The sequence below is a fragment of the Botryllus schlosseri genome, chromosome 8 (assembly GCF_051294905.1).
Source record: "Botryllus schlosseri isolate E-star chromosome 8, Bs_hap1, whole genome shotgun sequence".
NCBI classification, from domain to species: Eukaryota; Metazoa; Chordata; class Ascidiacea; order Stolidobranchia; family Styelidae; genus Botryllus; species Botryllus schlosseri.
Window position 1 is genome coordinate 10,823,004 of NC_137243.1, and position 27,387 is coordinate 10,850,390.

At 39.7% G+C, this 27,387-nt stretch overlaps 4 protein-coding genes across 7 annotated transcripts; 2 read left to right on the plus strand and 2 right to left on the minus strand.

Moving 5' to 3' along the window:
* Positions 1-670: 670 nt before the first annotated feature.
* On the plus strand, positions 671-3,401 carry LOC145444302 (uncharacterized). The gene is made up of 3 exons (XM_080322246.1): positions 671-1,020; positions 1,984-2,266; positions 2,912-3,401. The coding sequence occupies exons 1-3, from the start codon at positions 712-714 to the stop codon at positions 3,205-3,207; spliced, it is 888 nt and encodes a 295-aa protein (XP_080178372.1). The 5' UTR covers positions 671-711; the 3' UTR covers positions 3,208-3,401.
* On the minus strand, positions 3,389-13,662 carry LOC145444299 (stabilizer of axonemal microtubules 4-like). Its single transcript, XM_080322244.1, has 10 exons — positions 13,370-13,662; positions 11,575-11,725; positions 11,154-11,282; positions 10,575-10,635; positions 10,153-10,271; positions 9,860-10,011; positions 8,038-8,176; positions 7,824-7,975; positions 4,983-5,147; positions 3,389-4,919 (listed from the first exon to the last, which is right to left on the minus strand). Exons 1-10 carry the CDS (start codon positions 13,597-13,599, stop codon positions 4,805-4,807), a joined length of 1,413 nt encoding a protein of 470 aa, XP_080178370.1. The 5' UTR covers positions 13,600-13,662; the 3' UTR covers positions 3,389-4,804.
* Positions 13,663-16,656: 2,994 nt separating this feature from the next.
* Positions 16,657-24,543, plus strand: LOC145445204 (uncharacterized protein C20orf96-like). 4 transcript variants are annotated; one of them, XM_080323372.1, is made up of 10 exons: positions 16,657-16,806; positions 17,816-17,924; positions 19,207-19,379; positions 20,157-20,310; positions 20,478-20,695; positions 20,991-21,052; positions 21,262-21,357; positions 23,393-23,584; positions 23,763-23,884; positions 24,334-24,543. In XM_080323372.1, the coding sequence occupies exons 3-10, from the start codon at positions 19,223-19,225 to the stop codon at positions 24,392-24,394; spliced, it is 1,062 nt and encodes a 353-aa protein (XP_080179498.1). In that variant the 5' UTR covers positions 16,657-16,806; positions 17,816-17,924; positions 19,207-19,222; the 3' UTR covers positions 24,395-24,543. The 4 variants fall into 4 exon arrangements, with proteins under 4 accessions (XP_080179498.1, XP_080179496.1, XP_080179497.1 ...); XM_080323371.1 differs by lacking the exon at positions 16,657-16,806 and adding an exon at positions 17,245-17,403; XM_080323373.1 differs by lacking the exon at positions 16,657-16,806 and adding an exon at positions 17,408-17,426.
* A 574-nt stretch (positions 24,544-25,117) lies between these two features.
* Positions 25,118-26,995, minus strand: LOC145445214 (PRA1 family protein 3-like). The gene is made up of 4 exons (XM_080323386.1): positions 26,726-26,995; positions 26,586-26,669; positions 26,121-26,254; positions 25,118-25,329 (listed from the first exon to the last, which is right to left on the minus strand). The coding sequence occupies exons 1-4, from the start codon at positions 26,908-26,910 to the stop codon at positions 25,202-25,204; spliced, it is 531 nt and encodes a 176-aa protein (XP_080179512.1). The 5' UTR covers positions 26,911-26,995; the 3' UTR covers positions 25,118-25,201.
* Between the last annotated feature and the right edge of the window lie 392 nt (positions 26,996-27,387).

A 27,387-nucleotide genomic window follows, 5' to 3' on the forward strand; every position in this document is an offset into this window, starting at 1 on the left:
CCGAAAAAAGTAACTTGCTGGCAGATTTGTGGTTTGAAATTGAAGAATAGAAAACCGATTGATTCATTCGATTGCAATTGCAAAGGACTATCTTCGCACGAATATATATCTTCAGAACTAGATTTGTTCGGAATATTTATGAATGCAAACGTAGCTAGCAAAGTCAGCTATGAGTCGCCACGAAGGCGACGAAATTTTGCAGAGCATATGGTGAGCAAAGTGCCATATTTACCTCGATTCATATATAGCTCGTGGCATCAGGACGATCATAAATGGCTACATTCACAGATAATTGGTATTGCGGAAATGTAGCAGAAAAGTAAATTTAGGTTGTAATAACATGAATAGCGTTGGTTTTCAACTTGACCAAAGTATCGAATAGGATGGCTAGATTCTAACGTGTACGTTTACATAGTAAATCAGCATATGCATCAGGGTAAATTTTTTCTGAATATTTCTTTTAGATAGATAAACATAAACATGTGTGCATGATGTCTTCTTTGATTAAAAATACGTCTACCAATTCTAAACTCTTCTGACACTAATTACAATTTTAATAGTTGCGTATATATACTTAGTAACGTTCAATCTCCATGCCCGAATTCCGCTGTCCGCATGCGTTAGCATAGCAAACGCAATAATTTCACCAATTTTGAAATTGCGCGCCATAAATATTTTTTTATTATTATTTGTTTCTCTTTAAGAACTACTATGATAAATGAATTAGAAGAACCCAACAACCATGGAATTTTAGGGTTGCAAAACTACGATAATGATGTGATGGATGATCACGGGAAGAAAGAAGAAAACTCCGCTGCGTTGGGGAATCTTGATGAGATATCATTAGCGTCGAAGCATAACAAGGAAAGCACGAACACCAATAACGCCCCTTCTAGAAATCCTGCAAGTGTAGCGAAGCGGAATGCAAGAGAAAGGAAGAGGATTAAGAATGTGAACAAAGCATTTGACGAATTGAGACAACACGTTCCTCTCGGAGGTCCAAACAAAAAAATCAGTAAAGTAATGTTATTATTATTGATACAGATTGAATAGAACTGCAAAACTAAGCCCAGAAATCAAAACTGTGTGGGCATGCTCGACGACTGTCGAATAACCGTCGAGTCCGGCACATCAAGCCTACATCGCTACTTATGACTAAAACATTATGATTGAGTCAAGAGCGATATTTTGGTACAAGTCCTACTTCTGCATGAGTTCAAACTTAGTAGCAGAATTAAAGATGTGTTTATGAGTAAAATAGTGACAACTAGTAGTCCGGCCTCGTGTAGTGTCTTAGTCATGGGGGAGGAGAGCCTTCAAATTGCAGCTTTTTGTAGCATCTGGACAATATGTATTATGCTTACTGTGTTACCTCTGTCAGAGGTATCAGGACTCGTCGCCATGATTGCAAGAAGTTTTTATCTGCCATTGACGGCGTTACTTCTAGTTCTATTCTACTTCTATTAGTACTAATTGTAATTCGAAGAACTCATTTCGGCGATACTTCTATGGCATTAGTTACTACTTCAGTCGCTATTTTATACTGATGACAATAATACTGATCTGAGTGCAATACATTTGTGTTGATTGAGCATAAAGGTTAAAGGTAAAATGCGATACCGCTGTGCAAATATGGGGTGATTTCGACTCAGGGATATATAAGCTACATCCAGGTTATGTCCCCGTTTCGACTGTATGCTGCGATGTTATGTTTTATTGTATAATAATATTCTCCCTGTCCTATACAGCCAAAGCCGATTGATCAGCGTCCAATTTTCGTACCGGTGTTGACTGCACAAATAATCATATACTTTAGTATTAATATCTATTTTAATTAGGTTTACGTTATGTGTTGCTTGTTTTTATTTTCACAACGCTATGAGATTGAACCTCGAAATCTGCGCCAACGGTTAAACCAAAATTTTGTATAGGTTAGGCCTTCATATTTATCCAATAACACGAAAGTATATCATTCTGTTCCAGGTCGACACTCTTCAATCTGCGATCGAGTACATAAAAGCGCTGGAACATTTGGTGACGCAGAAACGCTCGACAACTAAGAGAAATGAAAAGGAAAATAAACCGCCTGGCGACGCGTTCGCGGCTCAAGTCACTGACCAGCCCCTAGAAAATTCCTACGGGGATGGTGAAGAGGCCGTGCGTTTTGCATTAAACTATCAAGATCAGAGCGCATGCACTGCAACTCAAGAAAGTAGACAAGGATGCATATTCCCCGGGACGAGTCATGGGAGTAGTTTCGAAACCGGTGGGATATGTTGTAGAAATTTATGAATTAATTGCATTGGCGATTGTGTCAAATCTTCGTTGCTCTGACGGGTTTCCACCGTCTTTGACTATAGCACCATAGTGTCATATATGGTGTGGACACAAGCAGATCTCACGGCTCACTGAAATAGGTTTACGTCACATTTTCCGTTTGGCTAAAGGCAATTTGACGGTAATTTTTGACAGACTTGCCAAGCGCGAAATTTGTTTAAACGGGTGTCAACCGAAAGCTACTGCAGTACTGATTGCGAAAATATAAATTTGATTCTGCTCGTGGTCCTGGAACTCCCCAAAATCAGCCTAGAATGTTGCATTGCAACGAAGTTTGGTATTGTGACGCAGCCATGTCGTCTGAGCAGTTCAGGAGCAAGTCCGCACGAGAGTGAAATCGTGAATGCTCAATCGGTTACACAACAATGGCCAATACGCTTGCGGTTTGCGCTGCTGCTCGTGCACAAAACGTTTTGGACCAAATCTATTTAGCTAGCATACTAGCTTCCACAGGTTATGCCAATATGCCTATGTAACCGAACTTAACGTCCGTCACTTCATCAGTATCAAAATTTTTAAAGTATCCGACCTATATAAAATCCCCCCTCTTAAAACATTGCCCGGTCTATTTTAGGTGAAGAGACATGGATTGCCACGACTGGATACCCTGAAGACCTAACCCCAGCACTGAATTCCGATATCTGCTCAATCGTACCGCTAAGTACTATCGAAGGCGTCGGAATTACCATAGAAGACTATCACGACACGAGATGCGACCAGCGTGAAAGCCACGATCCCACATTCACGCTAATCGAGAATTCTCAAGACACTGTCGCGGAGACTGGAAACTTGCCGTATCTATCAGACGATCACATGAGTCTCTCTGCAGACTTCGGGAGCGTGTATCGATACAGTTCCGAACTCCAATGATATCTGAACTGCTGCAATTCACCAATGAGACGCAGCTGTCTCTTGTTCCTCATCTACACACAACAAAACCTGCCGCCTACTACATATGTGACTGTCGCGAGCCGACAGCAATCATAAGTAATATTGCCCAATGCTGCCTTACATCGTCAACTTTTTCGCCATCTGCAACAATACACCAATATTTCTACATACAAGTGATGAACGTATATTTGAACAAAGACAAAGTGTTAGTAACGTCGGAAGCAATATACGTAGCCTACAGGTAAAAGACGGTGCCCGTCAAAGAATTAGGTTGTGTCGTAACGTCTCAGCCGATAGCGAATAAACATGCAGTTACGAGCAACGAATTTCGAACGCAATTAGAACGAAGAGCTCGGGTTATTAGAAGATTTGGTACCAACACCAGAACGATTTATCAGTTGGTACAGAGTGGGCGTAAACTGTGTTTTTTCTAGGCAAGTTTCATATTCCAAAACAGACCATCTAGCCCAGTGGTTCCCAACCGGTGGGGAATTCAATGGTTTCTGCTGGGGAATAGACGCATTTGTTAAACATTATATACGGGATAGTCTACATACTTACGGCGACACAGTCGGTATTACCGTTACCAGTTAACTGCTCTGGAATGTATGTATCAAAAATTATCGGAGGACGCCTAAGTGTCCTCTTTTTTGGGGAATTTGTCCTCTTTTTCTTTGAAAATGATTTAAATGCCACGAAAAATGTGACTCCGACGCGGCGAACATCAGAGTTTGGTAAACAATCGGGAGCCGAGTCAAAGTGCTGACCTATTTATTAGTCAACACAATACTATCGGTCGAAAAGTTTTCAAAATCACCAGTTTTCTTGGAGCTTTCAGAATTTATGAAAAGTGTCCTCATTTGGGGATCTACAAATACGGTAACGCTATTTTAAAGGGTATATAGAAGTTTTGGGTAGTGGGGAATGAAGACTCGGAATAAATCTGATGTGGGGAATGAAGACAAAAAGGGTTGGAACCAGTGATCTAGCCTATTTCTCATTACAATCGTCGCGACCAAGATAGCTAAGACTCGGTGACCAAAAACGTAGGATGTTCCTATTCAGTATCATTATCAGTTTATTAATATTTTCATCATTTCAAAACACCACAAAACTGCGATACAAGGAAGAGATAGGAAGGTGTCGAAACGAATTGAGATCAAACACCCACCTTAAGCTAGGCGAAGTATTCTCTGAAGTAACAGCTATGTGAAAATTTGGAAGACGATTCCGTACAAGACCATGGTGGGTTCTTCAGTAATCTTTTCAATACAGTGTAACCGATTTCGGAAGATATAGTAAGTGATATGTGTAGGTCGGCAGCGCGCGCAATGAATCATGATTTGTCGCAGCGGCAGGCCACGAGGTGGCGAATGAGAGCGGAATTAGTTACCGCGGATTCTAGTGAAGCACAGATGATCGCTTCCACACGTGTAAAATATGTAACTTAAATTGACAGTTTCAGATTTGCTCGCAGTAGAACTCACATCCTTGATTCCATGATCAAGGGCAGGCCATAATTCCATAAATAAATGAAGACTAAACTACAGTCATTGTAAGCAGTGATGCGATCCTGTCAAGCCACCTGCAGCGTACCAGTACTCAGCGCCTTGCTATAAGCGTTGTCACTCTCGTGGACCTTATGTTGATGCGTGTAGTCAGCAAAGAATCTGTCCTTGCACCTGATGGTTCTGAGAAAAACGAGAAATATACATGGCATCTGCAAAACCGCTACAGAAAATCGGAATGCTCACTTGACCACGTAGGGATCGAGCCTTCGAATCCTTGCTTCCGCATCAAACTGCTTTCCATAGGAATGGACTTTGAAGTCTCGTCGATAACCGTCCTCGCGCTGGTTTTGAAGGCCACCCATCACCCACCCTTCCCTGTCGACTCCACGGGCAGTTTTGTCATGAAATCTGGGGTAAAGAAATGCGGATATTCTCAAGGCGGAATGGTACATGACACTATCTTCGGGTCATCGAAAAATTTCACACAGCGGCATAATCAGAGGCGGTCGCAGGGGCTATTTTGCCAACCTCACATGTCAATTTCACTGATTAAACGCAGGGGTCGCCAACTCAAAACGGGTCGCGGATCAATTTTCAAATTTCAGAAAGGCCGCAGGCCGCATGAATTCAACGGACTTGAAAATAGGCCACACAGTTTAGCAAGCACTTTCTCAAAACTACGTCAGTACAACGCTGTGCTCTCTAACATTTGCGACGGGCATAGCACCACAAAAGAAGTGATATTATACTTACGGAATACAAATGCAACAAAATAGTATCATGATCATCCTCACTTTCGTTGTATTTCAAACTAAGAGCTGCGCACGATACCTGACAACATTTTTCAGCGATATTGGGATTAGCTAGACACGGTACTTGATGGAAAACTATCTCCTCGTAAAGCTTGATCTTGTGGGCATGCCAAGTCGTTTTCCAAGCGTCTCGGTTTAGGCAGTGTCTGGGCCATTGAACGTCAAGGCAATGCGCCCATTCATATCAACTAATTCTCCCATCATGGGAAGCTATCATCTTCGCCGAAGCGGTATCAGCTAGCGAGGAATGGTGATGTTGGCCAAACAAAAACAACAATACTTTTAAACTGCCATCAATTTCATCATTATTTTTTATCATTATGAAGCCTAAAATCAGGTCGCGGGCCGCAAAATATCACCTCGCGGGCTGCGCGTTGGTGACCCCTGGATTAAAATGACGTAAACATAGCCCCAAACTACATTCAACTTTCCACAATCCGAGGTGTTTGAAGCCAGTAGTTCTGTCTAAAAACTGCGAATTAGAAGCAGAAGTAGTATAAAAACATCACCCCTTGAGTACCCTACTCTGAAACAGTAGAAGCACCTATAGTTATGATCACCTCTGGGTATAATTTCACTCAGGGAGGATATTACGGGCTACGTCGGCACATAATATAGTGTCAAATTATCGTTTTTCCTCGTCAACAAGCAACCAAATTCCGTGTGGAATGGGTTTAAATTTGTTAGCATCGGCATCGGTGTTGTTTACGAGTTGTACGTGTCATGTATAATTTGGAACATCTTGCAACTGCAACCATTGAAGACAGTTGAAATATTACTGATTAACCCTTTGTAACCGGCCGGCCTACTGACCAAAATTTTACTGCATCCACAAAAAATAACGATAAAATGTCATCCATATGGCTTAAATCGACGCCCAATATATTGCCGTAAACCTGAAGTAGCCGCCTAGCGGTCTGAGATACTCTCACGGCTCAGACGCTAGAGGGAATAACGTTATGCGAGAAAATGTTTGTGATTTTATTGAAAATAAAATATAATTTTGTTCTTCTATATCTCCTGACGTCATACCTAGGCCCTCTTTTGGTATATGGCCACCTGATTGCCTTCCGCATGAATCTCTACGTTCCAATGATACATTACACGGTACTATAGCGCTTCATAGCCCAGCGCTACGATCTTGGAAAGGTAGGGATAATAAGCACAATCACGCGGCCGCCGCCGATGAGTAATCGATTACGTAATCTCGTATTCTCGCTGAAGGCAACGCGCGTGCAGCTCTACATAACATAGTAACTGCCTGCGCAATTTCCCCTTAGATCGTATATATCTCCATGCTATTGAAGTGTTATCCAACCCCAGTTGCTTGTTATATGTAACTTGCAACTGCATAAGGGATCCGTAAGTATACACATATTGCCTTATTCGGCACTGCCCATACACGCTCGAAAAGTCATTTCACGTGATACATTATTGCTTTATTTCACATCAATTTGAACTGTATTCTACACGGCTAGTGTTCCATGTATGATCAACAGTATTCATAGAAGCCAACAGTAACTTCGTGTGTCATCTAAGACTGATATATAACTGCCTCTATATGATGTTGTTATTTCAGGCTCGGGTACCAAAATAGCCTAACTCGCACGCTTATTTGTGTAGTGTTAGGGCTGGTGTTGGCTTTCTTATACAAAACTAAGCTTCATGATAGGGATATTGATGAATATGTCAGGATAATGGCTAACCATACGTACAATTTGCTATTGCATGAAGCAATTGTACATCTGTTTGAAACTGCAGCGAGTCGGGTGATCTTACGCAGCCATGATTTTCACGTAATAAGCTATGCTTCTTTCACGTCAATTTGAAACATCTTCTACGTGCTAATCTTCGATATAAGGACTTTCATAGAATAGTATGACCAACATCAAGTCATAGAAGATAATTGTAATTGGTTATATCACGTCTAGAACGGAAGATACAATGGTTTATATTTCAGGCGGTCATTCACGCGAACATCATTATAAATTCAATTTTGCGGGAAATGTTTTTGCGTGTTTTATCTGCATTTCAAGCAGGATATACATTGCAATAATAGGTTATACATAGTCTGATGTATGCGTATTTATAAGAGCTATCCATACAAACCGATTGCAATAGTTTATGACCAATACAGGTCTAGCTATCTTCGATTAAATACCGACTCTTCTGTGTTAAACAGTCGCGGTCTAGTATACTAGACCGCCGGTCGCAAAGGGTTAAGAGTCGGAAAATGTATGCAAAGTCAACAGCCCTAGAACGAAACACTTGCCTCATATTATAGTCCGTTAGGTATCGAGTTTCGTCAAAATTTTTGGTCGGCTCGTAACGGTCGTTATTCCACGAGTCTCCGGATAATTCGAAGTTTCCGTGGTTGGTGCGTCGCAGAAGCATTTCCTGAGTTTGATCGGCACGTTGCTTGCCCTAAATCGTCTCGGGCGTTACGTGTGACGCCAGAAGAGCTAGGATACGGCACGGAATATCACCTCGAATATATCAGTGGTGACCGATGTCTTGTTGTTAGGATGCTTGAGATTGAGATATTCGGCAGGGTCGTTCTTTTTGAGGTTGTCACTGACGAGTCTGGGTGCATCTTTCAGGCTTAAATACGCGTCGCGAGTTCTCCTGTGATATAATTTAAGTTTAGATATGTACAGCACGAATTCATGTCTACTTGGGATAGGACTTAGGAATAGGGCGTTATATATTTTTGTCCATGAAGTTTTTCCGGCATATATACACCGACCCGTGATACTCATACACGGGATCTGTGCGCTGCGTATGAATAGCATGAGTGCATGACATGCATATGCTGCTGGACAGCGAAGGTGCAGGAACAGTCTTCTATGGTTTTCTAAGTGTTGCACAACCCTCCATGCTATCCCGAGGAAGTCACGGATACCAGTTATACTGATTGATTAGGTCCTTTCCTTGACCCGACTGGGGATTGAATCCACGGCCTACCGATCAAGAATCCGGATGAAAGCTGAGCGAATCTAGGCCGTGAAAGGTCTACTGATCTGATCCTAGTGTGATCATAAGTGTATTTTCAATCTTGTGTACGCGCTGTAAATTGACTGCACCTTTTTGCAACCAAAGCTTTTATTAAGAAGGTAGTGAAAGTGGCGAGATAGCGCAGTGGTATAATTCGCGGCTGCAACACAAACGGGTTGCGGGTTCGAGTCCGACCGAGGTCGACTCCGTAACTCCTATACCTAACTATACCTACCTGGCCTCCTCATCCGCGTAAACGGTGTCTTACAAAAAGCGTAGAAGTGCTATAAGTCAGCAGTTAGGGTTACGGAATAAAAATGAAGAATATCGGCCTGGTGTGAATGACCATAGTAGTTGACAACACCATGAATACCTCAAAACAAACAAAAAAGGGTAGTCCAGTTTTATAGGCGGACCTACAGAATAGGGCGTTCAGACACAATCAGTAATAATTTCAACTATTAGAAGCGACTTAAGTAATCATCACGGTAGGATGTTGTTGTTGTTAGTGGTATTCATGATGTTTGTCGACTACTATGGTCATTTAGACCAGGCCAAGTTTCTATTCTCTCTCTCTCTCTCTCTGTGTGTGTGTCTCTCGATTCCTTCAGATAAAAAAATTCCCTTATCGTGTACAAGCAAAGCTTTCTGTCAATGCATAGTCTGCTGACTACTTACTTTTTACAGTGAAGTAGTAAGCAGCCGGTTGGCGCTTATGGATCTGCACCATCACTACCACCACCACTAGTCAGCCCTCACCATTTACCGGACCACGACCTGACATATCGATCTCGCCTTCCATCACTTGCCACCTGATTTTATCGCTAGCCACTTTATATTATCTTCTTCTACTTTCATTGAGTGCGCATGCCTCCTCTTTACATCCCCTAGCCCCAGGTGGGTGTCTGATCTTAAGACTACTCCTAGTCGTTTCGGCATCTTCCTATCATTAATTGTATTGCAGTCTTGTGATGTTTTGAAGTGATGAAATTTTATGAATAAACTTGAACTTGAAACATGGGTGGCAGGCTGCTAGGGGGGCGGCAAAATGCAATGTTTTCGGTTACATTGGGTAGCACCATTGTCTAACTTGAGGACTCAGACTAGCGAGTCAAACAACTTGAGAATATGACTCATCATACTCCGGACTGAGCTGATTTTGCGGGAGTGTCATCAAAGATCGGAAACACTTCGCAACATTTCCAGAAACTATTCGAACCAATCGGAAGAGGTTAATAACGAGAAAATTGAGACGAGTAACATCAATCATAACTTAGATCCAGTCGGGATAAGGATAAGGATAGCGCGGCTTACCTGTGTGTGTATAATCGTCGCGGTTGCTCCTTGATAAAGCCCGTTTCTTTTGACGTCCTCGCTCTTATGCTGGGCAATGGATGCTTTCCATCAACATCTTGCCAGGACACAAAGCTCGATTTCATGGCGCTTTTGCCTGGCGGGAGAATACCCTGTTCAGCAAAAAAGAGAAGTCACCGGACATGTTATAGACAGAGTTTATATAAATTTTAGAACGGGATTTATTGTGAGAGTTGAACAAATCAAGATAATCAGAATGCGTCATACATGCATTATATAATATATCTGCACACCTGTCCATAGTCCTCAGCACCATATGTTCTGTTTTCATGATATGTGACCGGTTCAATCTGCAGGTTATCCGTGAATCCTGAATTTTCTAAGTTTCCGACATCTTTGAGATGAATATTTACTGTAACGGAAAACTGAAATTGTAGATGAGAAACATCGCTATTAGACAGACTGGATTTCAATGACTTGAAACCGTGGGACGTTTGCAGAGGAGTCACAGGCAGCATTGGAATCAAGATTGCAACTTTTTGATGTATGTCGTGAGTCAGCTAAGTAATTTTGATTTCTAGATAGTTAAGATGGAAAGCACATACGAATAACTGTAACTCTCTATTGCTGGATTCAAATACAAAAATCAAGTGACATAAGTTCTAAATCAGTCTGTACAAGTGTGCACAAACAAGATCTAGACGAAAAGTCTTACATGACGCAGTTGGATCCCCAAGAAACTTGGCTTTTGTCTCCGATGCCATGTATCCTGGACCCTGCGCAACAACATAAAAAAGTTGGAGTAAAAATAATATATTTTCCATTTCTACTGAATCTTGCATGGATGAGAAATCATTTTTATGGATGGCTCAAGTTTTGAACATTCGTAGAAAATCAATTAAACAATAATGTCTAATGCTATCATCACTCAATGCCTATTTTTAAACTTACGGACATCGAAATTGTATGCAGAACAATGTTTTTTACACATGTACCAACTTTCTTGACCTAACAGACTTTAGCAATGAAAATAAATTACAAGCACAGAAGATACTTGACTTCAATGAAAAGATGGTTTGCATATAACATTCTAATTTACTGGGTAAACGCAAGAAAAGAAATTCTAGTAAAAAATTGTGAGCAGTTTACTGTGGAACTGAAACACCACTGATCCAATTCTGGTTATATTCACAAGTATAAGAAGCATGCCGCTCGATGAAAAAGGAGTGTCTCATAGTTGAGTTATTACAATATAAAAGAAAAATACGTCAATACACGGTCACAAAACTCTTACCCTACGATGGTTTTCTTCTTCTGTCGGATCATGACGTTTTAGCAGGTGCAGTTTGGGTTTATGGCGAGGTGGAATTCCAGGAAAAGACTTTCCGCCGTAGTGTTTCGTGTTATAAAAGACATTTGCTACCTGAAATGAAAGAAAGATATCTTTATGATGTTGTAACGTTACCGGCATTGAAATAATGTCTCTAGCTACCCAATGTTGCTATTGAACATGAAGATTATCTTGTGACCATATTTATTCTTGGAAGTTAGGCCCACAAAAGACAAAGGTATATGTATATGTATATACCACCAGCCAAGACACACAAAGCTCTTGATTAGCAGGATATGTTATTAGGGAGTCATCGTCCCGCGTTGGCATTTGAAAAAACTTGGTGAACCGGCAGTCTTAGCTAAAACTTCCAACGGATTCTTACTTCTGCTGCATGTGGCACGGTGAGAGGACGGTCACGGATGAAGCCGCTCTCTTTAGCTCCTGTGACAATATCTGGGATTGCGATGGAAGGATGTCGGTTGTTGCGATAATGCTGCTTCGTAACAGTTTCGTAGTTGTCGCTGAGCAGGAAACTATATAGATATAAAAAATAACGTCTTTTGGTAAGAAAACCTGAACTGGCAGTGCCTGCATGGACACTAGGGCTGTTCAAAAATAACCTTTTTTCCTGAATCTTGTGGGTTACGTGATTAAATCGTTAGGTTGCCTTAAAAAACGACGCACACCAAATTTGAATTCATTCCAACCAATATTCGCCGATTTCGTAGAGTTTGAAAATTTCGAATTTGCCTATGAATGCAAAAAAAAATTTTTTTCAAATTTTTCTTCCAACCCCATAAAATTGTTGCGCTGTCTTCAATAACGATGCAAAACAAATTTGACTCAATTCCAAGCCGTAGAAGCGGAGTTATTTGAGTTTTTCGATGACAATTCTGGGATTATCCCCCAATCAAGGATAATCCAAGAATTATCATCGAAAAACTCAAATAACTCCGCTTCTACGGCTTGGAATTGAGTCAAATTTGTTTTGCATCGTTATTGAAGACAGCGCAACAATTTTATGGGGTTGGAAGAAAAATTTGAAAATTTTTTTTTATTTGCATTCATAGGCAAATTCGAAATTTTCAAACTCTACGAAATCCGCGAATATTGGTTGGAATGAATTCAAATTTGGCGTGCGTCGTTTTTTAAGCAACCTAACGACTTAATCACGTAACCCGCAAGATTCAGGAAAAAAAGTTATTTTTGAACAGCCCTAATGGACACAAACAAAGTGAAAGGGACAAATGTTGCTTACAGATTAATATTTAAATTTCTTTTCAACTAATATTAATTTCTGTTCTTCATAGACAGATTATAGCCAGCACTTTTGCGGGTTACCCTTACTGCTTGTTGTAGGAAAGTCTTAGTTTATAAAGTGTTGCAGATGAACCGACTAATAGACTTAGTCACACAAATCGATGTGGCCGGTTGAGACCTACAATTACCATGTATCTAATCCCAAGTCATTCGCTGGGTTAGCATAGGGCTGCTTAAAGGGAAAGTAGCGACCACAATAGCATTGACCCAATACGATGTGTTGTTGGTTATGTCATTTTTCATGTCAACCTTTTCCAACATCCTTTTCCTGCATATTCACTGACATGATAACTATCTTTCACTATACGAACATCATGGCTGCAAAGAGTAGGAAAAACTGCAGCAAACTGTAAAATCAACTTCAACTGCCTGCTAAAATATATCTTCTGTGCCAAATCTAATGGACTCACCTCGTACCAAATTCATTCCTCTTCAGTATGAGTCAATATTAATACTGTTTAACTGACTGTGATCCTCCTGGCAAGCTTGGCTTTTTCTATAAGCTGTAAACCATACGCAAACATTATACAGCTGGACAGAAGATCATTAAATAATATTATGTATCTGGAGTCTTGAAGGCATCCACTCTCTTGAATAATGAATCCCTTATTTGACAAGATTTATTGTGTTATAAACACAGTGTTGTATTCAGACACTCTAAAACTGTGTGGGGAGTAGTCTCTTCGATGCAAATGTGATGTAAATTAAGATTCTAATAACCTGACTTCATCACTCCCATAATGATTATTATTCGTAATAACTAAATTGGATCAACACTATGGCTTCAATGTAATTTGAATTAGCCTCCTAAAGATCTTGCAGGTGTGCGACATTTTCCCACTATATTTCACACTTACCCCATCACCGGGTTGTCAAAATTATCTTGGCTCCGGGAGTAATAAAGTTGTGGTCGGAAATTTGAAGAATATCCGGTGCCGACATGACGACCTTTTCTCGGTTGAAATTCTTGCGGATCCAAGCCATATTCACTGGAATAACGAGTGCTATAAAAGTGGAGAGTGTTGGCAGCGGCACCACGACTGTTCTTCATGTGGCATATGCCTGGACCAGTACGTAACTTAACCATGGTCACTCCGTCCCGAATTGTATTGCTTATTCTTAAAATTTCTGCACAAGGAAAATTAATAATCCATGAGTAGAGGTAGCAAGAAACAGACTTGATTCTTATTTCAGTTCATAGATATATAATGAAACCTAGGAGATGAAAAATATTAAACAGTGCTGGCAAAACCATAGAAAATTAGATTGGCTGGTTGCCATAATGCTGTTATTTTTAGGATATTTTCAGCGGTATGAAATTGCGATGCAAGAGAGAGAGAGAGAGAGAGGGAGCTGGGTTGTAATGACTCGAGTCATGACTCTACTGGAATCCGACTCGAGTACTTGAGTCATTGTGCACGACTCGAACCTAGTCATATGACTTGAGACTAGGAAGCCAAGACAGACATTTGATTGTAAGTTCGAAGAATAGTGAAGTTACTACAGTCAAAATTGAGTGAGATTGATTTGTGGCTCGGAACCTTGTGAATTGGTTACAACCAAGCCTATGTCTATATCTTCACACGTATAATGGCCAATTCGGATTGTGAATCGGAGACATTCACTCAAACATCGTACAGTGGTGTGGGTGCAGACCAGGGCTGTGAGGTCGGTTCCTTTTACCGCCGACTCCGACTCCAACATTCCTTTAAATCCAAGCGGAAACTTATAGCCTCACTATCTTTTTAGACATGTACCGCTGGAATTATGAGAATTGTATTCACTGAGAAAATTTAGCTTTCGGATGGATCCACTGTGAAAAAGTTGATATCTTCCGAAACTGCAACGTCACTTATTAAAAACATTTGATTCGATTTTAAAGTACTTGGAGTCGGAGTCGAAGTCAGAGCAGTTTATCAAACTGCGACTCCAGCCAGTAGGCTATGTGCTTCCCAACCTCCGACTCCGAATTCGACTCCAAGGCGAGTGCTACAAAATTTCTGTGACTCCGAATCCAACTCCACCAGTCCAGTCCTGGTGCGGACACAACCAAATCTCACGGAACACTGAGATTGGGTTACCTCATTTTTTCCATTTGACCAAAGATGATCAACGGCACTATTTAGACTGGCTTGTTTAGCCTGTTTGATATCAATCAAAATTTAACGCGGTACTAATTACGAAAATATAAATTTCTTCTTGCCGGTGGCAAGAAGAGAGAGAGAGATAATTGATTTTTCCATTCTATAAATAACAACATAAATATAAAAGAGCAATATTGGCATACACTTAATCGCTGTCGTATACTGAGTAGTTTAAACTGTACCAGATTGCAATTATGACATTACTCATTACTTCAAATAAGTCTCAAAGAATCATCTGACTTAATGGTAGTTAGATATATACCTGAACCAATAGCAAACCAGTAGAGATTTAGACATGTTACCAACATAAATTTAAAAAAATCGCAGTAAAATAAAGGTACAGTTTACATTATCGGTACGGTGAAAATATATAGGTAGCCTATATCGTGTAAGATATATTAGGGTACCGTAATATCCGAAATAAAGCAGACCAAATATCAATATGTCTAATGCTATTTCACTGGCTCAATCCATATCCTATAGCGTTGGTTAACAAACTTTTTCATTTAATGGAACATTAGAATAATTATTAAGTGGCCATGGCATACGTCGTACGGGAAAAGAAAATTTGTCTCTCTTTTTTACATCTTCTAATTTTAGTAACAACCAGTAAAGTCATGTCTGCGTTGCAATGAAGTTTAAAATGAAAATACAATTTTGATTAGCTTTGCACTGATAATGAAAATGTAAAAGGATTTGTAAAAAGGCATCGTTTTGTAAATCAATACAATACAATCTGTTCTCATTCTTCTGAATAAAGATTGCTTGACTCTGTGCTTCTAAATGGATCAACGACCCCTCTTGTTCTATGAAGTAATGTTACCGCAGTTGATCGGCATAGTTGGTTTCATCATCATATGTACTTATTTATCAGCCACCGCGTCCGTGTAAGTACTTTCAAGGGGTACATATACTTTGTCAATGTCGGCAACGTCGCGCAATGTCGACAATGTCGGCAATAATGTCGCCGCAATGTAGGTACAATATACGAACTTATACCGTGCAATATACTTATATACAAATAATTATAACTGATAATATACTTGACAGATAGCAATGTCGATGATGTTGCCACAATGTCGATAATACCAGCGCAATGTCGACAATGCTGGCGCAATGTCGATAATTCGGCGCAATGTCAGCAATGTCGCGCAATATAGTCGTTCCATTAAGTTTATCTCCTGTAAATTTTAAAACATAGGAATTTCACATTATATCCCCACCCAATACCATAGATATATATATTGTAAGGTATAAGTTCGTATATTGTACCTATATTGCGGCGACATTGCTGATATTGCGCCGAATTATCGACATTGCGCCGGCATTGTCGACATTGCGCTGGTATTATCGACATTGCGGCAACATCATCGACATTGGTATCTGTCAAGTATAATATCAGTTATAATTATTTGTATATAAGTATATTGCCCGGTGTAAGTTCGTATATTGCACCTACATTGCGGCGACATTATCGCCGACATTGTCGACATTGCGCGACATTGCCGACATTCACAAAGTATTCGTACCCCTTTCAAGTCACATATGCTTGTCTGCATGCCTTATTTTAATTTTTAATTATTTATGTAGTTTTACGAGTCGCGGTTCACCTGAGAACCTGCTGCGGCACACAGTTTGGGAATCGCCGCCTTATAGAAATAGCAAGAAAATGAACGACTTGCCGATGAAAGTCATCAATTTCTAAACAATAACAGTACAAAGTACCATACCAGCTGCAATGCAATGAATCGTCTTGAGATGACGAGTTCGGCTTCTCCTGTTGCGCAGCAACGGTGCTGCCAAGTGAACCGTAGCCATATTCGGATATTTTGCAACGTATATAAAAGCTATCGTTGGTTGTAACCAGTAACCACACAGCGACATTACCACACAGGTAATTTAATCATAATAAAAGTTGTCCTAAATGATTTTCAATCGAAGAAAGTTTTTATTAGACGAAAGTGTAGATTCCGCGTCGGAGGTTATTCTGGGCTCCTCTTCCCCCGCTTCGCTGTTCTTACGGCGACAAAAAAGTCTAGAAAAAGACCCGATGAGAGAGCGCACTCAAAAGGAATGGAAAGTGCAAGAAAGAGCCGCCAAATAGAGACTAACAACGAAAAAGGAAGTGTGAAATCGGGCACTAGGCAGAGGTATGTGCCAGTTTAAAAGACCGTTACTGCAACCGCAACTGGTCGTTCGGCATCCTCCTAAGTGTTCATTACATCGCATTGTGTCTTGTCGCATTGTACATTGTGTGTGTCTTGTTTGGACGAAAATATAATCTGACGAATATTGAAATATTGACACCATTACACACACACACAGTCCTTTTGAAGCCCCCATTTCCTCAAGTTTTGTATATTCATAGTGCAACAGTTTCTGCAGAGATCTGTATGTTTCAATTTATCAATGAAATTTGAATGTAAAACAGCATGTACCACCATTATTGCTGTCTGCTTGCTATGGATATCGGTGGGTGAAAAATAAAGACCATCTCGACCTCTCATGTCTTCCCGATTTTTCATAAAATTTCCGCTTATAATTTGTCTCTTCTATTTTGGACACCTTGGTAACGGCGTGCAAATTTAACTTATATCAACAAACCAGCACCTGCTATGCATAGGTTGTAATGCCTCATACTTCGCAAGGTTCTAATGTATTGGGGGTCGGATGGGGTAGGGCAGCAATTAGCCGATTTTCGAAAGCCCCTGAAGAGATTAGAGCTGAGGTTATCAAAGCTTTAGAAGGTAAAATATCTGTCGAATTCAAGGTGAGTATATATAGATACAGATGTCAACATGTCGCAACTGCAATAAGCTATGTCGACAGCTTTACACCATGGTTGTATACTTGCACAACGGCTGATAACAATTCCTGTATTAAGATGGTACCTTAGCCTACCTGCTGACCATATTATGCGGGTATGAAAAATACCAACGTTATTGTTATTCATTCTCTTCTCATTAATACAATACGGTAACATTCATAATGAGCAACTCATCGACTGCTCAGAACTTTTTTAAACACAGTGTCTCATTAGAAAAAATTGTAAAATTTTTAGAATGCATGCACATTCTGTAATGCTTATAATTTTATGAGAATTTTTTCATTTACAAACAAAATAGCCTACATTAACCGATTGCTCTATTTGTATTTAAGGACTATTCTCAGTGGGAAAGAGAGCCTTTAGTACAGCCGACAGCACCAACTACCAAAAAGCCAATAACAAAGCCTGCCAAAAAACTACCACCGACTAGACCTCTAACAGGTATTTCCATTCATTGAATCTTGCTAGCAATACAAAGTAGTAGCCTACTTTAATAGCCGAGTGAATTGATTTTTTATATTTGTTAGTTCTTTCACTACAGTATTCATGAATTGAAATGCTGGCATGCAGTGAATGCTATTTCATTCACCCAATGTTAGGTTACAAATAGGAGTCATCTGAACAATCTCAATAGTTTATTGTTTCTATAAGTTCAAAACACTATTAGATCGTGGCATAATGAAAAGAAAGTGAGCAATCGCAAAAGCATGGTGAAGTCTATCGAATAAACACCCAACTGGATGATAAGGAATAAACTTGAGAAAATGAGGGCTGCACAGTGCACACAAAATGAGAAATTATACAAAAATTGCATTAAAATATCCGAACTGTTAAACTGATAAAATCACACTGGTCTACACGATTTTTGGTGCCAGGATTTGTTTGGGTCAACTCAACTTAATTTGTGGGCGCTGAATCCGAACCTGGCGTTATTTTTGAGAGAACATATGGGTCGATTATTGTAGCTGGAATAAAGGTCACAGAAACCTCAATCATTCTATTCTACAACAAACAGCCCAGGTTTCTTCATAGATGATTTCAATAACAATATTTTACCTGTTGCTGTTATACTCTCACCGCGATGTCACTAACGAAACTGAACATTTGTTGAATTTATGAAATTGGGCAAAATTTATAGTGAAAATATCTGACGTGATAGAGCAAGTCTGAGCTCAGAATCGGATTCAACAACCTAAAATTACCCTAAATCCCTCATCAAAGTTTTTGGGGCAAATTTTTTTTTGTAGATCAACGATGATGATGTGAGGTGTGGTACGAGGTATAGCTGTGATTGATAGAGCGGTGGTCAAAGGAATCAGCATCGGTACTGAAGTAGATATAGAAGCAACAACGTATATTTCTCCCCGATTATAGTAGAAATACCAATTATTTCCAAGATATCAAAATTACTTCAAGTGGAAGTAGAAAAGTCGGAAAAATACTTTTACTTTGCACAATCCAAAATGTAAAAACTCACTAGCTTCGGTTACAGAACTGCTAAGTAGAAGTGTAAGTAGTCTAAAACATAGAAGTGCATCGTTACTGACCACCTCTACATGTGGTAACGGAACAAGAGATTTTCGGAGATGAGATAATAGAGGATGGGATAAAGCTCGACACGGTGTTAAGAGCAGGAAGTGGCTGTATAGATATGAAATGTGTTAGCTAGTCAGCAATTAGCCAGGCTGTGACTCTGAATTAAATGTGTGCTGTGTCTTTCCAGAAATACTACTTGAAAAATGGAAGTTTTAGAGCAGTCAGCTGGAGCTTCCGTGAGCACCCTGAGTTTACAGGAATCGAAAACCATTCTTATGTTCAGAAGCACGTCCTTGAGCAAAAGAAAGGAAGGAAACGGTGGCTTTAAGAAGCGTCAGTCTTGCCATTCAAAATCAGATGGTATGATGAGGACATTCTTGATGAAATTGAGGCTGCTAATGCAAATAGATTGAATGAACTCTCTAATGAAATGACATAGTCAATCCACGTAAATCAGTGTATGTAGGCTACATGTGTTATCCCTTTGAAGGAGGACAGGCTATATCTGTGTTCACTACCATTTTCTGAAGATAGTTATAGCAATATAGCAACGGTTGTGATGCCCTTGAACATGTTTAGGATGTCTTGCCGAGGAATAGACATATTTATCTAGAATCAGGCTGAATTGTGTAAGTATTGTTGGATCATCTATCGACTGTAGCCAGGTGAACTTTGTATGTTATTATATCAGGTGCTTTCTCCATAATACCTTATCCTAACATGAGTCTATAGTTACGATTAATGGCCAGATAGGAAGTCATAAAAAGTAAGCTAATGAATGCAAGTATTTGATTGGCTTATAAAATGCAGATATACCATATGATTTGGCAGTCAGAATCCAGGAATAGAACTTTAAATGCCCCTGTCAGAATCGAGTTACCTGGTGGGGACATTGTACTATGAATCACTTTGTATGATTAGAGTCAGTCAAAATGATCTCAGGTAACTAGTTTGATAGTTTAGGGATATTCCTTGCTATAATTATATCGTTCTGCATGTAGGCTACTCAGTATCGTTGACTGGTACTGGTATTAAATGAATTTTATCATGGTAAAAAAAGTGGATGTGTTATGCAGCTCCCAAGCCTATGTAGTGTATGAATTGTGCACACATTATATTCCATTGATGATTTCTCAGGTGTCAGTGGGACGAGTTGTTCATCACTGTGCATTCACCCATGGAATAAGAAAGCGGAGCTTGACGATAACAGTGCACCAGACGATGAGGAAAACAAACTTGAGATTCTTAACATTCTTGTTGAAGCAAAAAAGAAATCCATTGTGCAATACCAGTGAGTGTTTTACGTTCGACTTCTCCTGTGTAACTGCTGTATACCCGAGATTAGGGTACAGTTAAAGACAGTTGATTTTAATCCAGTTCGAATATTCACTTCGGGAGTCAATGCAAAAGTCTGTTTTTGATATTCGATAAATCATATCTGTAACCGACTTTTCGCAGGTCATTGTGTAAAGATCTGAAATCTCAGAACAACGGTTTACGGAAGGAAATTGAAGAGATATCGTCCTCCACTCATCGCGATGTTACCGAATTACTCGAGAAATATGAAGATTACGCCAGCGCAGCCGTTGCGATCAAAAAGAATCATACGAAAGAATATTACTCTGCGAGATTGGAATTGAAATGCACTTCCGTCCAATTACAAAAAGAGCTTGAATGTAAGAGGATCCATTTTACTGCATTCTATTGGACAAACATTGTAATTCATGTGTGTGCGAATGAAGTAGTTACTAAAATAGACTCCTAATCATTAGTAATAAATCATATTTTTGATAAGCCTGATAATGATGCTTCTAATTGAAAAACAAAGTATTGATTCTCGTATCATTAGATAGGTCTGGCCCGCAAATGATTATAAAGTCTTCATCCGATTCATGATCCGAATTAAATAATGTATGCCTGGTCTGAATACTACCATTGCCTTTGGAGAATTGAAAATAATTTTCATTTCAGATTTAGAGCAAGAAGTTCTCGATCTGAATGCAAGACTTCGGCATTTCCATGAAGATTTGCAGGTGAAGAGATGATTCAAAATTTAGAATTCTATTTCAAGTTTTATCTATAGAACAGGTTTCCACAGTCCCCTTATGATATGCGATAGCAGGTTCAGGCTCAATTACTAAATCTCCAACCTGATAATTTTCAACTATCTGGGACCACCCGATTTCCAATGGTGACGTCAAGATTACATCACGTGCTGACTGGGTTGCACTGTTCTATTTAGGTTCTACGGACTTACAAAGACAAAGAGTACCCTGTGAAAGAAATGCAGATATCCCGCCTCGTCAAAAATCTGGACGACTTATACTTGCAGCAAAAGGTATGATCTGTTACCACTATAGCAGCCGCCAATAGTCTAAATCGGTGATTCCCGATCTAATTTAGTAACGGAATGATCTAGCAATTAGCTTAATGAGCCCCTCCTTTTCAAAAATCCATTTTATCCAATGATTTGTAATAACCACTAATTTGAAATGCAGTAGAATTATATAAAACATATAACATCGAAAGTCTTCCAATGTCTTTTTTGAACCAAAATATCAAAAGAATTAACGGATCCATCCTATCTTCATACCTGCTAATCCCGAATCCAGAGGTTACGCGTTCCGGAGCCCACAAATTGAGCTCATGAAAAGCCGCCTCACTGGACGCCAACAAATGGTGTCAATCTCCAACACCTTGTCCTCTCCTCACCTGTGGTGCACCCCAAGGCTCAGTGCTTGTGCCGGTCCTCTTCACTTTATATGTCAACGACATTTTTGAATCCTCATTGAGTACCGCACTGTTCGCTGATGATACTCACCTCCTTTCTTACTCATCATAATCAGGAAAGTTGGCTGCCATGACCACTGACCAGTGACCAAATGCCTGAAGTGTCTGAGTGGATGGCCCACAATAATATGTGCAGCAACGCTGCGAAATCCCAATCATTTGTCCTAAACTCCAAAAAAACCTAACCGTTAAAATAGCTTGTCAACCTATTTCCAACTCGGAAAATGCGAAATACCTTGGGATTTTACTAGACTCGAACATGTCCTGGAATAGTCACATTCAGTCGCTAGAAATAAAATTATCATGGAACTGTGGTCTGTTGTACAGCATTAGAAACTGCATGCCAGTCTGGATCCTTCTGGTGCTCTTTAAATCATTATTCGAATAAAAGTCACAATCAATATGGCATCGTCTGTTGGGGGATGCTAGTGTTAGTGCACTGAAGCCACTGCAAAAGCTACAACATCAGGTCCTCTGTATCATAGCCAGGGCCCAGGATGTGTGTCCAACAAATCACTGCTCAAAAGATTCGGCTTCCTAAACATAAAAGATACGCGGAAACTTTGCCAAATTTATGTATCAGTTCCACTGCGGTCACTGGCCCCACAAATTCAATGACTTCTTTACCTCGGTATCAATAGTGCATAAGTACAACGCACATGCGTCCACGTCGTCCAACTACCATATGGTCGGTAAAAAAGATCACCGCTTTATCAAATATGCCGGACCTGCAGTGTGGAACAGTATCTCGTCGGCTACACGACAGTCATCGAGCATGTCCCATTGTCCATTGTCCACATTCGAATCAAAATACAAACAATTTCCACTGAATCAATACTAGGTAGTTAGCCCTCTATGTTACCTGACCACGACCTGACATATCGATCTCGCCTTCCGACACATGCTACCTCTTTTTGTCGCCTGTCCCTTCATATTATCTTCTTTTACTTTTCATTCAGTGTGCATGCCTCCATTTTTACGTCGGCTGGGCCAGGTTGGGGTCTGATGTAGAAGACTACTCCAAGTCGTTTCGACACCTATCTTTCATTGTATCGCAGCTATGCGGTGTATTGAATTTATGAAATTATTAGCAATAAAGTGAATTGGAACTCAAGTATAAGTAACATCACAAATTTCTACTCGAATAGGAATTTTCAAGCAAGTGAAATGAACGTATTTTACGCCAACAGTTTTGCTTAAAAACTGATAAGCAGAAGTAGCCAAATATCCAAAGACGTAGAATTGAATAGTACATTTATATTGAAATTAACCCGGATATTTTCGGCTGACACTCGTCGAGGGTAATCGTCAGCAACTAGTAGAGAATTGCTAGTTGCTGATGATTACCCCTAACGAGTGCCAGCCGAAAATATTTGGGTTCATTTCAATAGGAATATACTATTCAATTGTATATTGAAGTTCTGTACCTCCAAGTAGAAGTAATTCGTTACTGACCACTGACCACCCGTGTCCGAATTATCCTGTGATGAAAGGAATCGTTTCTCATCCAGGCTTCAAGATTATTTCTCATCAAAAAGAATCAGATCAAAATCTAGCAATAAGAGACAATTTCTTTTTTACAGACAGGAAAAAAGGAATTGGGCAAAGTGACCGGCGGCGAAGACCTCAAGCTACGAATGCAGCACAGCTCGAGGATTGAGAATATTTTAGAAACAGCAGCTTCTAACGCGTTTGTGTCCCATACTTCGGCCGGCGTGCGACATATGGCGTGGCACAACAACATATTACGACAAGAGATAGAAGAACACAGCAATGTTAGTAGCAGTAATGAAATGGCTGATCTTATGAATTTTATAAATTATTCCTCATTCCTTGTCAAGTCGCGCTCTTCCACAGGCACGCAGTGGTTTATTCCCCATGTTCTGTCGTGTAGGTTGACGCCAGAAAAATTTGTCTTACCACATGTATTGACAGTTGTGTGGTTTATTTCAGGACGTCCAGGATCTTGAAGAAACAGTTCGTCTCTTGCAAGAGGAAGTCAAAGTACTCAGAAAACTTCCTGAGAGTAATTTGCGGAAGACCGTGTTTTCAGGAGTATTTTTGTCCCCAGAAAGGTAAGTAGTATATGCACACTGCACTTGATCGGGATATAATCCCAGAATTATCATCGAAAAACTCAAGTAACTCCGCTTCTACGGCTTGGAATTGAGTCAAATTTGTATTGCATCGTCTTTGAAGAGAGCGCAACAATTTTATGGGGTTGGAAGAAAAATTCAAAAAATTTTTTTTTTGCATTCATAGGCAAATTCGAAATTTTCAAACTCTACGAAATCCGCGAATATTGGTTGGAATGAATTCAAATTTGGTGTGCGTCGTTTTTTAAGGCAACCTAACAATTTAATCACGTAACCCGCAAGATTCAGGAAAAAAAGTTATTTTTGAACAGCCCTAGTGCACACAGCCCAGCTTTGCAATCATTACTTTCATGACATACATTCGGTGGTGTTGATTAGAGAAGATCAACTACATTCTAATGTCTATTATAATGTAATTTGAATTTTAGGTGTCATCCGGATGAAGAAGTTATATTGGATATACTACGACGACAACCCCTACCGATCTGAACAGTCACTCCCTACTGTCGTATTGCGCTACATGATTTTTCTTCAAGTTGGTTTATTTTGTAACTCAACCTGCATATGCCAGTAAATTTTGTCGATGTGTGTTTGATTTATCACCTAATAATAATCTAGGCCTTACATGCTGCGAACAATATCGAGTCTCAACAAGAGGTATTGTGTAGTTACCTGCGACATATCGATAGCAGAAACAGCAACTTGCATTTAGCTCTTGGAATGACTTTATCACCAGATCAGTGATGTGAAAGAGTTTGCTTGATATTTTTCAAACGATGAATAGTGGGATCATTTACAATATTTTCCAAGAGCAATCAGAAGGAATTTACATTCCATAAGAGAGATTAGACGTTCAGACCAACTCCAGATATGGTCTCGAAGTAGTTATTGCCGATACTCAAGTCTCAATGTGTTAGTGAGACAGTGTGTTTTGGGTTCTCACAAGTCTGGTTGTCGGAGCAGCTCAGTGAACCGCAAAATAATTTGGCTGAAGCTTTTCAAGCACGGTGTCATAAATGCCACAACCCTATCCATTCACTGGGCACTGGACCAGCACAGAGGAAACCCCATACATTTGTTACCTTGAGCCTCTAGCTAACAATGCTATTAGTGACCAACTGACCACTCAATTGGTACCAAACCAAATAATCCAAACTACACGCACTGAATGTGTTGGCTGTTGCCTATTGTTCAATTATTAAATAGAGACAGTGAGCAAGTGGTGATTTACGAAAACAGAAGACAACAAAAATACATTGGGTCGCAAATACAATATAACCAACAAAAAATAATCCGTCACATTTCTTGATCAAACGCCTTCAAAATCTTTCCCATCGGAGTGGATTTCAGGCCAACGGCTTCGGCAGTATTGAGAACTTTGTTTCTTAAATTTCTCATTCGCAGCGAGGCATGCACCATAATACCTGGTAAAACATTAGTTTGATTTATGACATTGCGACTTGTACGGAATGACGCTTGTTTGTAAATACAATGCTACGAGCAATGTTCCCTCTAAGCTGCGCAAATGCGCAGTGCTGAGACGGTCGCTGAGCACAGAAAATCTAAGTTGCACACAAAAAATCCGAAGTGATGACCTTTTCTTTAGTCGTTAGGCACTGTTGTCCAAGGGTCTGCGCAGGAGTTGGTGAGTGTGTATAGACTCGTCAAAAATTAGAGAGAACATTGATCACGAGCATAAAAATGTTTTATTACTCGTAAATAAAAATTTGAATCTTAGTACCAGTATAGAAGAGTAGGCTATTTTAACGATTTGCCAACTATGATCCAGTAACATGACACAAAATGCCATCACACAGCAGAAGTTGAATGGACAATTTCTGATTTTGGGTATATGACTCTTGAGTATCAATGCCTTACATTACACAATCTGATTAGCTTCCTAAATTCATTTATAGCCTACAAAACGTCATTATAATAGTCAAGTCCATACTGTGACATCTGAGAATGAGATCCATATGATAATAGGGTATGAGTAGCAATTGATTATATTGGTTCGATATCCAAGGAATTCCCAGTTGACCATTCAGTGACTTGCTGGGAAGGAATAACTCAGATCGATGTCAGAAGTGCATTTTACCTATCACAAATTTTGATTAGAATGGGAAGAGCATTTCAGAAAACCACCTAAATTGTGTTCAACGCCAAGTTTCATTCGATGTCGTACAATTGCAAAAAATTCGTAAGTGATACTCACACAGCACCGGCAGAGCTATTCCAAAAGCGAAAACAAGAATTGATCCCAATGCATACATAACGAACGTACAAGCGAAAACCAATCCAGCAATGACAATGCCAGGATGTTCTTTCTTGAATCGGCCAAACGTATCTCTAAAAATGATACGGCTACATATGTTTATGGTCATTATAACCCCACAATGTCGTTAGTATGTCGAGAAAATAATAAACGGATAGTTTTGTTGGTGGATCTGCCAGCGTAAATTTTGAGAATCAATATTACTGTTGGCTTCCTACAAATAACATCTGTGAAACAGTTTTTCAGGCAATCGAATCGAACATATCCTCAGACACAAATAATGTCACATAATTTACACAATCACAGCAATGATAGGCTATATTATTATATCGTTCCAAAAATAGAAGACAAGAATTGACGAGGTTATGCCAGGGATATCCAAATATCCTTTGGTTATGCACTCACTTGTTTGAAGCTGCATATACCACCCCAGCGAAAGTTCCGATACAGACAAAAGCACCAGCTACCATTTCATATGGTCGTATGTACCTGAACAATAAGGCTGGTAAGGTTTCTCAGTATTAAAGTAAACAATCTATACGAACCCAGCCAAACAAAATACAATAGTCGCAGTAAGAAGGTAATTCGTCTGATAATACAGTAGGTTGTTAACTATCCTTTTGTTCCATTTTTCAATGTTGCCATAATCTGGTAATCCGAATCTTGCCGATCCCAGTAGATAATCCTCCATCGGCCTCAATGGAGGCAAGCTAACTTCATTTGAAGTCATTTCTAATTTCTAGAATGAAGGAAAGACCCAACAACTTCCTTACCGTAATGAAAACAGTTCAAAATATCGCTATCTGATCGTGGTGCAATGTAATCATAGGAAAGTGAAGTAATTAAATTGCAGCGGTGTGCGTTGATATTAAGCCTTCTATAGCAAACTATGTGCATCTTCTCCTTTTGGGTGTTAATAATACCAAATACTGAGGCTTAAGGATGAGAGGGACGGCACAAAACATTCTGCAAGTCGGGACTAGAGGTGATTTCTTAGGCTCGGAATAAGTTTTACTTGTACTCTTTTCATTGGGTTATAACTATTTCATGCACAATCCATCATATAAATAGCCCTATTTATATCGATGGATGCTTCATTTCGACTAATGCAAGAGTTCAGACACCAAGACACATAAGTTCAAGTTGAAAGCTATTCGTCTACCAGGGTCAAACTATTGGCAAAATCTATCGAAAGCATAGTTCCATA

Excerpts from the sequence above, each read along its gene's own strand:
- LOC145444299 (XM_080322244.1), bottom strand. The coding sequence starts at position 13,599 with ATGGTTAAGTTACGTACTGGTCCAGGCATATGCCACATGAAGAACAGT. Across the intron at positions 11,283-11,574 it reads CCGTGCCACATGCAGCAGAA|GTAGCAAATGTCTTTTATAA; the intron begins GTAAGAATCCGT and ends CTTTCATTTCAG. Across the intron at positions 10,636-11,153 it reads AAGAAGAAAACCATCGTAGG|GGTCCAGGATACATGGCATC; the intron begins GTAAGAGTTTTG and ends GTTGTTGCGCAG.
- LOC145444302 (XM_080322246.1), top strand. The coding sequence starts at position 712 with ATGATAAATGAATTAGAAGAACCCAACAACCATGGAATTTTAGGGTTG. Across the intron at positions 1,021-1,983 it reads CAAACAAAAAAATCAGTAAA|GTCGACACTCTTCAATCTGC; the intron begins GTAATGTTATTA and ends ATTCTGTTCCAG. Across the intron at positions 2,267-2,911 it reads TGGGAGTAGTTTCGAAACCG|GTGAAGAGACATGGATTGCC; the intron begins GTGGGATATGTT and ends GGTCTATTTTAG.
- LOC145445204 (XM_080323370.1), top strand. The coding sequence starts at position 17,286 with ATGCCTCATACTTCGCAAGGTTCTAATGTATTGGGGGTCGGATGGGGT. Across the intron at positions 20,311-20,477 it reads AAATCCATTGTGCAATACCA|GTCATTGTGTAAAGATCTGA; the intron begins GTGAGTGTTTTA and ends GACTTTTCGCAG. Across the intron at positions 23,885-24,333 it reads GTATTTTTGTCCCCAGAAAG|GTGTCATCCGGATGAAGAAG; the intron begins GTAAGTAGTATA and ends TTTGAATTTTAG.
- LOC145445214 (XM_080323386.1), bottom strand. The coding sequence starts at position 26,910 with ATGACTTCAAATGAAGTTAGCTTGCCTCCATTGAGGCCGATGGAGGAT. Across the intron at positions 26,670-26,725 it reads ATTGTATTTTGTTTGGCTGG|GTACATACGACCATATGAAA; the intron begins GTTCGTATAGAT and ends CTTATTGTTCAG. Across the intron at positions 25,330-26,120 it reads AATAGCTCTGCCGGTGCTGT|GTATTATGGTGCATGCCTCG; the intron begins GTGAGTATCACT and ends ATGTTTTACCAG.